Here is a 14,164-nt window from a genome sequence, read left to right as displayed (position 1 = left end):
ATAAATAAATGTGGCAGCTCCAGCATAGCAGAAGGGAGCACAGGCCACTGGCTGTATGGAGTTGGGAGATCACCCTGCAGTCCCTTCCTCCCCCACCCTCTTGTGGCCATCTCATCTACTTGAAGAGTGGAGGAAATAGGGGCTCTCATGCTGTACCCCCCCATATATAATTTTCTTTAAAGATAAAGTTACGTTACAACCACATCCAAAGTTCTTACCAAAAATACTTTTCTCATACCACCTGATTAGCTTATACCTATCATCGTTCTTTCCCAAGGCACATGCAATAAAAGGGAGGCCCTGCTCCACATGCTAGACGTTAGAAGAGCGCTAGCATTCTCAAAAGAACTAAACTGTTCAGAAAATCATCAAAATTATTCTTTTCTATTACTGAAAGATCAAAGGTTTCAGAGTAACAGCCGTGTTAGTCTGTATTCGCAAAAAGAAAAGGAGTACTTGTGGCACCTTAGAGACTAACCAATTTATTTGAGCATGAGCTTTCGTGAGCTACAGCTCACTTCATCAGATGCATACTGTGGAAACTGCAGCAGACTTTATATATACACAGAGAATATGAAACAATACCTCCTCCCACCCCACTGTCCTGCTGGTAATAGCTTATCTAAAGTAATCGTCAGGTTAGGCCATTTCCAGCACAAATCCAGGTTTTCTCACCCTCCACCCCCCCACACAAATTCACTCTCCTGCTGGTGATAGCCCATCCAAAGTGACAACTCTTTACACAATGTGCATGATAATGAAGTTAGGCCATTTCCTGCACAAATCCAGGTTCTCTCACTCCCTCACCCCCCTCCAAAAACCCACCCCCATACACACACAGACTCACTCTCCTGCTGGTAATAGCTCGTCCAAACTGACCACTCTCCAAGTTTAAATCCAAGTTAAACCAGAACATCTGGGGGGGGGGGGGGGAGGAAAAAACAAGAGGAAATAGGCTACCTTGCATAATGACTTAGCCACTCCCAGTCTCTATTTAAGCCTAAATTAATAGTATCCAATTTGCAAATGAATTCCAATTCAGCAGTTTCTCGCTGGAGTCTGGATTTGAAGTTTTTTTGTTTTAAGATAGCGACCTTCATGTCTGTGATTGCGTGACCAGAGAGATTGAAGTGTTCTCCGACTGGTTTATGAATGTTATAATTCTTGACATCTGATTTGTGTCCATTTATTCTTTTACGTAGAGACTGTCCAGTTTGACCGATGTACATGGCAGAGGGGCATTGCTGGCACATGATGGCATAAATCACATTGGTGGATGTGCAGGTGAACCAGCCTCTGATAGTGTGGCTGATGTTATTAGGCCCTGTGATGGTGTCCCCTGAATAGATATGTGGGCACAATTGGCAACGGGCTTTGTTGCAAGGATAAGTTCCTGGGTTAGTGGTTCTGTTGTGTGGTATGTGGTTGTTGGTGAGTATTTGCTTCAGGTTGCGGGGCTGTCTGTAGGCAAGGACTGGCCTGTCTCCCAAGATTTGTGAGAGTGTTGGGTCATCCTTTAGGATAGGTTGTAGATCCTTAATAATCCTTAATAATGCGTTGGAGGGGTTTTAGTTGGGGCTGAAGGTGTTTAGTTGGGGGCTAGTGGCGTTCTGTTATTTTCTTTGTTAGGCCTGTCCTGTAGTAGGTAACTTCTGGGAACTCTTCTGGCTCTATCAATCTGTTTCTTTACTTCCGCAGGTGGGTATTGTAGTTGTAAGAAAGCTTGACAGAGATCTTGTAGGTGTTTGTCTCTGTCTGAGGGGTTGGAGCAAATGCGGTTGTATCGCAGAGCTTGGCTGTAGACGATGGATCGTGTGGTGTGGTCAGGGTGAAAGCTGGAGGCACGCAGGTAGGAATAGCGGTCAGTAGGTTTCCGGTATAGGGTGGTGTTTATGTGACCATTGTTTATTAGCACTGTAGTGTCCAGGAAGTGGATTTCTTGTGTGGACTGGACCAGGCTGAGGTTGATGGTGGGATGGAAATTGTTGAAATCATGGTGGAATTCCTCAAGGGCTTCTTTTCCATGGGTCCAGATGATGAAGATGTCATCAATATAGCGCAAGTAGAGTAGGGGCTTTAGGGGACGAGAGCTGAGGAAGCGTTGTTCTAAATCAGCCATAAAAATGTTGGCATACTGTGGGGCCATGCGGGTACCCATAGCAGTGCCGCTGATCTGAAGGTATACATTGTCCCCAAATGTGAAATAGTTATGGGTAAGGACAAAGTCACAAAGTTCAGCCACCAGGTTAGCCATGACATTATCGGGGATAGTGTTCCTGACGGCTTGTAGTCCATCTTTGTGTGGAATGTTGGTGTAGAGGGCTTCTACATCCATAGTGGCCAGGATGGTGTTATCAGGAAGATCACCGATGGATTGAAGTTTCCTCAGGAAGTCAGTGGTGTCTCGAAGGTAGCTGGGAGTGCTGGTAGCGTAGGGCCTGAGGAGGGAGTCTACATAGCCAGACAATCCTGCTGTCAGGGTGCCAATGCCTGAAATGATGGGGCGCCCAAACCTGGAGCTCCTGTGTGTATGGGGGTGGGTTTTTGGAGGGGGGTGAGGGAGTGAGAGAACCTGGATTTGTGCAGGAAATGGCCTAACTTCATTATCATGCACATTGTGTAAAGAGTTGTCACTTTGGATGGGCTATCACCAGCAGGAGAGTGAATTTGTGTGGGGGGGTGGAGGGTGAGAAAACCTGGATTTGTGCTGGAAATGGCCTAACCTGACGATTACTTTAGATAAGCTATTACCAGCAGGACAGTGGGGTGGGAGGAGGTATTGTTTCATATTCTCTGTGTATATATAAAGTCTGCTGCAGTTTCCACGGTATGCATCTGATGAAGTGAGCTGTAGCTCACGAAAGCTCATGCTCAAATAAATTGGTTAGTCTCTAAGGTGCCACAAGTACTCCTTTTCTTTTTGAAAGATCAAAGGGTTCAGCCATATCTAAACAAAGGCTTTCAAAATGGATTTCCAGTTGCATTCACCTCTGCTATAGTCACCATGATATGCAACCGCTGCCAGGAACTCGAACACACTCCACAAGATTGATTTCCACCTCTGTAGTCTTCCTGAACAATGTACCAATCAGACATCTGTAAAGCAGCCACCTGGGTAAAAAACTGAAAAAAACTTCTGTAGCAGCAGTGCTTTTGGGTTCCTGTCTATATTAGAGAGACGCCTTTGTAGATTGTACCAGTTCACACCTAATTGAGATGAAGAAACTGTTTGGTACAAGCCATCTTGTAAAATGGCTAGGACAGCGATATGTGGAATTAAAACATAGTTTGTTTATTGCATGCTCAAGGTGTTCTCATTGTTTTCTGCAGTTTCTTCCCATGTGTCCAGCAATTAAAAAGTTAAAGATGCAGCATTGTTGTAGATGTAGTTGTTCATAGAACTGAGTGGAGAACTATAGTCATAATCAAAGACAACAAACATGAGAACCACAGGCTGGAAAATTGCTTCCTTTATATGAGGGTGAGGAAGCTAATTTCCTTTGCCACCACTTTGGTATTCTCCTCCCTTCAATAGTTAGGGGCAGTGATATGTTTGTTATTTGAAAAGTGACATTTTTATGAAAATTGTTATTTTAGTGGTAGATACTTAAACCCTATGGCCTAGCACTCATCGGTATTCACTTTACCCCTTATAATTCTTGTGGATTAGACATTCCTATATTTCAGTGATAGAATGCTCTCTACTTCTGTAGTAAATAAAAAAAGTATTTGTGTCTGAAGGCATCATGGTAGAGCTTACAAGAAAAGGCCAGTCTTCCTCTTTCAATCAGAGAATTTTGTTAGCTGTCAGTCTGCTGCAAGAAGATTCCTAGCTAGCTGGGAGAACCTCCAAAACAACAGTCAAAATAGAATAAAATACCCTCTTGGTTTTTTTGTTAATGTTTCTTTGTTAAATGAAGTCATAAGCAATAATACAAGTCACAAATGAAAAATCTGTTTTGCTGTTGTGCTGATTTTTGCTTCAACTCCTCTGGATAGCATTGGATTGATCCAGGAACAGAGGAAGTCTACAGTAATTCATTCAAGAGGGCTTAATGGAGTAGTTGTATTAGTGTATTATTCAGAAACAAGAATATATTTGCCTAAAAACATTAGTTTCAGCACCAAATAAAGTGCAGTATATATTACAGTACAGCTGGCCTTTCTGCACCTCAGGCACCTTTTTCAGCCTGAAAAAGTGAAGTTGAGCTAATGGAAAATCATGGTAAATATACCCTCTCAAAGGATTTGAACTGCACTTCAATAAGTTCAACAGAGCTGAGTTGCAATTTATCTTCACTAATGCTTTGCTCCTGATGCACCCCATTCCTTCCTCCCCTGAATATTTAGATCTTTCTGAACTGTTCTTTAATGTGGGGGGAGGGAACTGCCAGAATTGACTGAGTTCTGTACCTTGGCCGAGATTACACACCTGAAATCAATGGGACTATTCAGATTAGTAAAATTAAGCATGTTTATAAGTGTTTGCTGGATTGGGTCACAGACTTGGACATATTGAGGAAATGGAGTGGTTGGAGAATTTTATTGTGAAAAATGAAAGTTTGTTTTCCTTATGATTAGTCATTTTATATTGTTCAGAAGTAATATACTTTATTAACTGATACCGTTTTAATAATTTATTTTTAAGTCCTGAAAACCATCTTCTTTACGGTAACCGGGCTCTCTGTTTTCTTCTCACTGAACAATATGGGTAAGTAAATCATTTCTCGAATCTGAAATGCTGAAGTTTCCTGTAATTGCAAACTCTGAATTGACCGTATACTTGGTAAAGTAGTATTTTAATCCCTTGAAGATACAATGCTTGGTTCCTGAAGTAATAATAGCACAGTTTAAAGGAGACAGGATAAAACTGATTGTTTTCAGGCAGACTGAAAATAGCTGTTTAAAAAAAAAAAAGTGAGCTGTGTTGTCATCCTAGTTCTTTGTTAGGCTTCATATTTAAGTTTCATCTTCTATTTTCTATTTTCATCTTCAACCTTCTATTTTATTGCTGATTGTCTGAGCAGAGCCATCCAGCAAATGTGTTTATCTTGCATGGCTGGATTTCCATCCATTTGAAAGGAAATTCCACGAGGAGAATATGATTGAAAACTTGAAAGATGTAAACATCTTTAGAAAACATGTATATTTTGAATAGATATAATTTGCAGCAAATACAAACTAAAGCATCTAAATATTACAACTATTCTGATCTTTTCCTCTAACCTTCCACCTGTGCCAGGGATCCCATCCCATCTCCTGATATACCTTACCACCACTCTGATCCCCTCCATTTCCCTGGTGTTCAAACTCACTCTTAGCATGCTCCCTTCCATTGCAGCACAAGCATGCTTTAGTTTATGCCATTTTAAAAAACAAAAACCCACTGAAACCCTACTTGCTTCTTTAGCTATTGCCCCTTTCCCCTTCATTTCTAATTCTCCCCAGACTAATTGAATGCATTATCTACTCCAGCTGTCTGGAGTTCCTCTCCTCCTATGCCACTGTAGCCCCTCTTCAGTCAGGCTTACTTTCCCTTCACTGAAATGGTTCTTGCCAAAATCTCTAATGAACTCTCCTTGGTAAAACTCAGAACCAGTACTCTGTTGTCACTGTCTTTAAATTTTGCCATTGTTAACCATGCTCTTCATTAAATCTTGTTTTCCCTCTGCTTTCATGACTGTCCTCTCCAGCCACTCCTTTAGCATTTTATTAAGAATCCTCTTCATTTCCCTTCTGACTTTCTGTGGGAATCCCAAAGAGCTCTGTCCTTCTCATCTCCTTTTTCTTCCTAACTGTTCTTAGTCATAAATATGAGTTCAGTATTTTTATACTGATGACTCAGATTTACCTCTCCATTCCTGATGTGTCACCTGTCCAAGCTAAAAATCTCATCTTGTGTCTCTGGCATTTCTTTGTGGATATATAGTTGTCAGGTGAAGCTCAACATAACCAAAATAGAGGTCTTGATTTCCCCCCATACAAGCCTCCTTCCCTCCCGCTTTTAGTCACCGTAGACTCAATTTCTCTTTCACTCAAGACCATAATTTGGGTGTCATCTTTGACTCATCCCTCTGTCTCCATCTTCACATCCAAACTATGCCTAAATCTTGCTGCTACTTCCTGCCTTTCCTTTCTATCCACACAGCTAAATCTCTCATTCTGGTCTTCTTTCATCTTGCATCTCAGTCACTGCAATATCCTCCTTTCTGGTGTTGACAAATCCTGTCTTGCCCCACTTACAGCCATTTAAAATGCTGCTGTAACAATCAATTTTGATAGCTTGTTTTGACCACATCAACCCATCTTTGCATCCCTTCATAGTCTTACCCCTTCTCCACTGCATCAAAATACTTGTTTTCACCTTTAGCATCATTTTGCATGGTATCGAGAAGTTGAACCCTGCGTCTAATGCACAAATGATGCCTGTCTTGATTGCCACAAGGCCACCTTATTGTCCACTTTCAGATCCCTCCTTACAACTCCTCTCTGCGTTGATGGCTACAAAAAACTTGATAGTTAGGCAGCTGGTATGCTGTGCTTGTTATGCTAACAGCTATTGTCCTATTATTCCTTTTTAGACCCCCTCCATAAGTTTTTGTTATAAACACCTGTCGTCTAGTCTTACACGTAAATTAAAAATTCTTTTGAGCAGGAATTCTTTCTTTGTTATATCTGTACAGCGTCCTGCACAGTGGGGCCCTGAACTCTAGGTACTACTGCAATACTAATAAATATTTCCTTTTGTTTTTTTTTTAAAGGAAAGCTCTTGTTGATGGAAAAAGGGCCACTATTTTGAAGCCTAATTGGCCAAAGGTTAGTTTAATGTAAATTTGGCAACAACTCTATCTTTACAGTAGAAAGAAAAATACATCAAATGGTCTAAATACAAGATCCCAGTGTCTGATATAAGGGCACAATCCTTTTAGATGCAGAGTGTTCTCCACTCCAGTTAGCTCTCATGGAAGTGGCAGGAGCTCAGCTCAGTAATCAGAGTAAACTTTTAAAAAAAAAGATTAAAAGTTAGATTGATTTTTTTTTTTTAAATATTATTGGGTGGTGTTTTTGTATGCATGAGGCTGGAGGGTAGAGAATATATTGTACATTTTAAAAACACTGTTGTGATAAATAAAACATGTATTATGTTGCTACATAGCATTAGAATATGCACAACACTTTATAATAAAATATGCAGAACAGAGAACGAAGTCTCATTCCCAAAGTTTTGTCTAAAAAGACTTGAACAATTGTGTAATTGTCCATATTTAAGTGCAAAAGTGGTATTGGGGTTTAGGGAAAGGCATCTTCACTTTTCTCTGAAGCCAGAGATGGGATACTAGACTTGATTGATCATTAGTCTGTTTTGATGTGGCAAATCTTATGTAACACTGGCCATTCAACAGTTGGCTAGAACAGACAGTAACTTGTATGTTACTGAGTAGGTCAAAACTTTAACTTGTTCAGTCTACTAAGACACTCTTTCAGCTACAGGTTAGTATTTTTCTTTTTTGAAAGAATCATCACTTTGTAAAAAAAATTTAAATTGATATTCACGTTAGGGTCATTATCGCTTCTGTGAGGCGCTCTCGTTGCTGGGAGAACATGAATGGGCCCTGGAAGCTAATGAGAGAGCCCAGGAACTCTGCAAGAATATTCCTGAGCGAGTTAAGGATCTTATTCTGCAAAACACAAAGTTAAGGAAGGAAATGGACGAAATTAAAGGTAGCTTTTTCTGTCTTCAGGATATTTTCTGAATACAATAAAGTACCTTAAACTGCAACTTTCCTTTCAAATGACTTAACATTTTTCAGTTGCTGGATTAGTGCTTTCTGTGTTAAATTTCTATAGGTCTGAAAGTGAGTAAAAACAGAAGAAAGAAAATATTTTTTGAGAAAAAGTAAGTTAAAGACAGATTTATTTTTATTTATAAAAATTAACTCAATTAATCTAAAGTTAATTTAATGTTTGTTTAAATAGTACAGAGCACAGAGTTTGCTTGAATTACTATGTTATACACTAACAAGTAAAAATAAGGGGAAAAGAGGCAAGTATCTGAACCCAGCAGTGTCTAATGCCCGTTAATCATAATGAGGGGTAGTTGTGGAGGGGTGTAGGAAACAAAGTAATTAAAAAATATATTTCAATTGTTTTGTGCTGACTACTACTACCTCTAGATTGTTTTCTTTAGTTTTTTAGTTTCCCCATGCTATAAATTGTAAATCTAAAATATCCTGAAAACATAACTAACTTTCCTTCTATCTCTGTTGCAGTACTGTAGCTATTAGGGAAGCAGATTGGGAAATATGTTCCATTTAAAGCATGAAAAGTTTAGATTTAGATTCAGCTAAACCACAGAAAATCCCTAGGGGTTAAAACCATATTGAATCTTAGATATATGGAGTAATTGAGCACCAATCATCACATGTAATAATCATAGATTAATTTTTAGCATCACTGAAGTTTAACATGTACATCTATTGGGCAATCCCAGTCTAGTCAAATGTATCTTTTGGGTCTGTATATAGAAAAATATAGGATTTGACCCTTCAGGTATTTTGTTCCCCACCTTAGTCACTGTTTATTTAGCTGTGTTAAAGTGCATGCCTATAAACTAAGCTTTTTTCTCTAAAAGATGCATTAGATTTTATTGTTACACTTGTAAGCTTTATGGCATGTGCCATTATAAAAAAGAATGCAGTAACTATAATTAAAACCAGTTTTCTGTAAAAATTAGTGACCTGAAGAAATTCCCTCCATAACCTCCTTTTCTGTATAGCAGAAACAACATTTGCTATAGCATATTGAGTATGATTTATGTGTAGACAGAAACGGTATAAATGTACACTCTTTATAGAAAACATCACTTTGCTATTTGATTAGAGGTGCTGTCCACTTAGTTCTTTTCTTGCTGGTCAGTAGTCTGAAGAACTTTGAAGAGCTTGGTAGCTTGGCTACATGACCACCTCTTTAAATATGTCTAAGCTATCTGTGATCCATCTATTTATGGGGATTTTTTTGCAATACATATACAGTCCATAGTCTTAAGAATTGCCTATATGACTTACCAACACTGAAAACATCATTTTATTTTCCTTAGAGAATGTGGTTCTTCACGGTCTGATTTATTCAATTCTCAAGAATCAAAAGAAATGGACAAAGAAAGGAGGAAAATACAAGCAGACTCTAAAGACCACAGCTGTCATCAAAAACACAATATCAAGGTAACTTTAATCTTTAAATTGTACTATTACTGATTAGAAATTACTGTTAATAACGTGTGCTTTATAAAAATTGTGGACTTCCTTGATAGACACAGTTTGTATTATTGAGTCCTTAGACACTGTCCCAGAAGCTCTGATAAACTGGAGCTGACAAAACTTGGCTCATTACTCACTATACCAACTTTGATGAGTATTAGGTGACCATATCCACTCCTGAAGGGCTAGCAGCTTTATTCAGCTCATCTGTCCTGCTGCATCATGAAACTGAGTTCCATGCAGATTTCTCCCCTGATGCACACTGTGTGCAGCCTTGCCTTTCTTTCCTGATTTGAAGGAATAGTTGGAAATTGATTGGACAGGGGTGGAGTTTGGTGCTGGGGGAAGAGAAGAGACTCTCAGCTGGAATAGACAGGGATTGTTTGGGGCTCACTGGAAGAAAGAATCCTAACTGACATTGCCTCAGTGGCCAGAAAACCATCTCTACTTGCCTCCTGGCACAGTCCAACCTTCAGCCACAGGATTTTGGCCAGTCATTACTTACTGCCACAAACAGTAGGCTGCTTAGTGAACAAAAATGCAGTATTTCCAACCTCAAACATTCAAAAAAGTAGGTTTTTTTTTTTTTAAATTTGCTGTCCTGTTTGAGTTTTTAGTGTGCATTCAGGTCACATTTTTAAACTCTTCTCCGCAACCGTAAAAGCTATGGGTAAAACTCCTGGTCCAGCTGAAATCAGTGGGTGTCTTGCCAGGATTTCACACCAGAAACTTTTTAATATGAAACCTGAGGGTCTCATGCTTTAATGTGATTCCAGGAGCTCGGGGTTTCAGTAAAACACCAAATATCGGGACAGATTTGCAATGAAGTTCAGATGGGAAATTCCAGTTCACATCACTAGAAACAACACTGTTTGTACCTGAGCAACAAGACCAGACATTAGATAAATGTTAGAGAATAGATAGGAAAGACTGAAAACAATCTGTAACAGGACACCTAGTATTGACTTCAGATGTAAATCACTGGAAAGTATTGTAAATTCCCTGGAAAGCGATACCTTAGTAACATATAGGAATAAGTAATGATGATTGCAGGAAAAAAAACAGGAGTACTTGTGGCACCTTAGAGACTAACAAATTTATTAGAGTATAAGTAGAGTAAATCTCTGTTAAGAATTTAGGCCTGGTATACTTCAGTGGGAAAAAACATGGCCGTGTAGATGTTTCAGTACAAACCTCTAGTGTGGATGGGATTTGAAAAGGTTCAGTTTATCCTGTCTTGCAACAAGGGTATTCTTGACTGGTACAAATCATATTACACTAGTACAGGGGCCGGCAGCCTTTCTGAAGTGGTGTGCCAAGCCTTCATTTATTCACTCTAATTTAAGGTTTCGTGTGCCAGTACTACATTTTAATGTTTTTAGAAGGTCTCTCTATAATATATAATTAAACTATTGTTGTATGTAAAGTAAATAAGGTTTTTAAATGTTTAAGAAGCTTCATTTTAAATTAAATTGCAGATCTTATCAGTTTAGTGTGATCCTTATCCTTGCCCTTGCTTTTCCTTGCTGAGTTTTCCAATGTCTGGCACGTATTTGGAACTTTAAGCTGCACGCAGGCTTCTGAGTGATCAGTTCTTAACTGGCTCTGAGAGGGACAGAGGACAGATTTCATGTGTGAAAATACCTGTTCATACAGGTGTGTGGATCCAAATGCTGAAAGCATTGCGAATGCAATTTTCTTCAAACAGTTAAATTTCACTGGCAGGGACATCCATCAGGTCAGAATAGAGGCCCCATGATCTCTCTCGGTAGCTTTAAGTGCAGTCCACAGAACTCCAAACTTTGATGCCCACAATTCTGAGCTTTTTAACTGAATGAGCTGCATTTTGAAATCTTCAACACCTATCCACTGAAAATAGACAAATCCAAGTCGCTTTCATTGAACTTCTCAGGTTTAATTAGAAAAGAAAGCATTGGGCCAAATCACTGGAAATCTTGCAATCTGTCAGAAAATTCCAATTCCAGTTCTTGCATGTACACTCCAATCTCATTGACGCTGACAGTGCAATGTGTCGATAGCTCTTTTATGTGTTGGAAGTAGCAGAAAGTCGTAGTTCAAATATCCTGAGAAAAAACTGCTAGTTTTACAACAAATGCCTTTCATAAAGATCCAGAACCATTTGCCCTGCACCCTAGAGACGGAGGTTGAGTTCGTTTAGGTGAGTGGTGATGTCAGTTAAAAACATGAGCTTACGCAGCCATTTGTCATCATCCAGTTTGGGGTGGTTTTGTCCTTTTTCTGACAAAAGGGCCTTGATTGCATCAAAACAGTTTACAAAGCGCATCAAAACCTTGCCACGGCTTAGCCACCAAATGTTGCTGTGAAGTGGAATGTCATTATGAGCACTGTCCATTTCTTCTAGCAGTGCTTGAAACTGTCTGTTAGTCAAAGCAGATCAAGCAACAACGACATTCACAATTTGCACTGCTGTATTCATCACATTATTAAGCTCTGAATTAGAAATTTTAGCACACAGGTTTTCTTGATGGATGATACAGTGAAATTTGAGTGTTGTGTGGCCAATTTGATCTTCAGGTAACTTTACAAATCCCTTTTTTTTTCCGACCATGGCAGGAGCACCATCTGTTGTCACACAAAATATTTTTCCGATGTCAACTCCTCGTTCTTCAAAATGGTTTACAAAAGTTTCCGCTATATCTTCCCCCTTTGTTGTGTCATGCAGGCATTTTAGGCAACAAAGTTCCTCTTGCGTTTCATTGGAAGCACAATATCTTGCAACAACTGCCAAATGTGGAAAGTCGTTTATATCCATGCTCTCATCAACTGCAACGCTAAACACTGCTGTGTCTTTTAATGCAGTTTTCTGCTTTCCGTTAATGTTTTCTGCCATTTCATTTATGCGTGTCTCAACTGTTCTGGCAGAGACAGGCAGTTCTTTTATTCTAGATACGCATCTTTATTTAGTAAATCATTGAAAAAAACCTCCGAATTGCTGAGAAAAACTTCTTTTATATATTTCCCATCTGTAAACGGCTTTCCGTTTTTTGCAATGCACTGTGCAATCTTGTAACTTCCTTCTGTGGCTTGATTTTTACTTATACTTAAGCATTTAAAAAACACTGCTTTGCTTCTCATATCCTGCTACTGCCTTTTTGATTGATTCAGTCTTGTCTGCTTCGTTTGAAATTGTCATCTAACGCTTGATGTGTGACAAACAACACTTTCCCAACAGAAAGCACAAACAGCACAGTCCTTCTTTTGAATAAATCCAAATGTATCTGTCCAAGAAGGCGGAAATGAACAGACATCTAACTTTGCTTTCTTAGGAGCTGACATTTTGTCAAATGTACCACTCAACTTACAGTGGGGAAAAAAATCGTGACAAATGGCACGCACAACATCAAATGCAATGCCCTGTTCCACGTGACGTGATAGTGATGTAAGCAGCTTATCAGGACTTAAAAATATCCCAGTACAGTGGTGCTGGAACAATTTTTAAGGTGGGAGTGCTGAGCTGTGCCCCCTCTTGCCCTTGTCTGCACCCCTCACTGCCCCAGGCTGGGGCCAGTGGGTCACAGCTGAGGGCAGCTGCAGAGCCCTGGGCTGGTGGCCGGGACCCCAGGATGGCAACAGAGCCACCAGGACTGGTGGCCGGGACCCAGGGCCAGCGGACCGGACCCCAGGTGGCAGGGGGCTGGCATCCAGGACCCCAGGCTGGAAGCAGAGCCCCTAGGACTCAAAATCATCTCACATGCCGCCTTTGGCATGCGTGCCATAGGGTGTTGACCCCTGCATTAGTGTAAAGTGTGTTTACACTGTTGGAATGACAGCACTGGCTACAGGGCTGGGATAAACAAGGCATTATTTTCTCAGCTCTGGCTAGGACCAAGATAAAGCTGTATGCTCAAACGGAATGAAACTGAACAAAAAGCTGTCACTCCCTGAAGGCATTCTTTCCTTTTAAATTCAACTCTTCTGCCTCTTTCTGACTCCGTTTAGCATTATCAATTACGAGAAATTAATAGGTTAGTTATGCTGCGTACTAATGGAGGCATGATGATTCATAATGTGGATCTTACAGCAATGTAAAAAGACATTTACCTGCTATGTAAATGTGAAAGAAATTCTGCCTAGCAACATGAAAACAAGGTCTGGCTAGAACCAAAACTGATGTGGTTTCATTTCTCAGTAGATGACTCAGAAGAGCAGAGTAGCAAAATAGAAAGTAAGATTGAGCAATGAATTAATTGGAATGCTCTTACTGAAAAGAGGAAGTATGATACACAGGATGAAAGGAGGTTTCAGAGTAACAGCCGTGTTAGTCTGTATTCGCAAAAAGAAAGGAGTACTTGTGGCACCTTAGAGACTAACCAATTTATTTGAGCATAAGCTTTCGTGAGCTACAGCTCACTTCATCGGATGCATACTGTGGAAACTGCAGAAGACATTATATACACAGAGACCATGAAACAATACCTCCTCCCACCCCACTCTCCTGCTGGTAATAGCTTATCTAAAGTGATCACTCTCCTTACAATGTGTATGATAATCAAGTTGGGCCATTTCCAGCACAAATCCAGGTTTTCTAACCCTCCGCACCCCCCTCCCCCCCCACAAACTCACTCTCCTGCTGGTAATAGCCCATCCAAAGTGACCACTCTCTTTACAATGTGTATGATAATCAAGGAGGACTTTAAAGCTTCAGTTCTTATGTATTAGTGGGTAGACTGCCTCTTGTGAAAACATGCCACCTGTTGTTGAGCTAGGAACATCTTCATAAAATAGGTCAGTATACGCTGTCTCCTTTAAACTGATAAATACTTTCTGTACTACTGAATTAAAAGGGGTAATATTTTAATGCAGTTTAGATAATAAAATTAATATGAATTTGAAATTGAATTTCAGTAATACATTATAGAAAGGAA

The 14,164-nt window shown here is 39.8% G+C and overlaps 1 protein-coding gene across 8 annotated transcripts in view; it reads left to right on the top strand.

The window, feature by feature from the left end:
• TTC3 (tetratricopeptide repeat domain 3) overlaps window positions 1–14,164 on the top strand; it is a 135,343-nt gene that overhangs the window by 29,734 nt on the left and 91,445 nt on the right. For 7 of the 8 annotated variants that reach the window (XR_013346338.1, XR_013346339.1, XM_077818550.1 and 4 more), the window contains 5 exons: window positions 4,649–4,711; window positions 6,762–6,816; window positions 7,560–7,722; window positions 7,849–7,897; window positions 9,098–9,221. Coding sequence is in view for 6 of the 8 variants with exons in the window: in XM_077818550.1 (XP_077674676.1) it covers window positions 4,649–4,711; window positions 6,762–6,816; window positions 7,560–7,722; window positions 7,849–7,897; window positions 9,098–9,221 (454 nt within the window). In the remaining 2 variants the exon portion in view is untranslated. The remainder of the gene's footprint in view (window positions 1–4,648; window positions 4,712–6,761; window positions 6,817–7,559; window positions 7,723–7,848; window positions 7,898–9,097; window positions 9,222–14,164) is intronic. The other variant, XM_077818542.1, reaches the window with a different exon arrangement.

The sequence above is a fragment of the Eretmochelys imbricata genome, chromosome 1 (assembly GCF_965152235.1).
Source record: "Eretmochelys imbricata isolate rEreImb1 chromosome 1, rEreImb1.hap1, whole genome shotgun sequence".
Classification (NCBI taxonomy): domain Eukaryota; kingdom Metazoa; phylum Chordata; order Testudines; family Cheloniidae; genus Eretmochelys; species Eretmochelys imbricata.
This window is presented reverse-complemented; position numbering and strand designations above follow the sequence as displayed.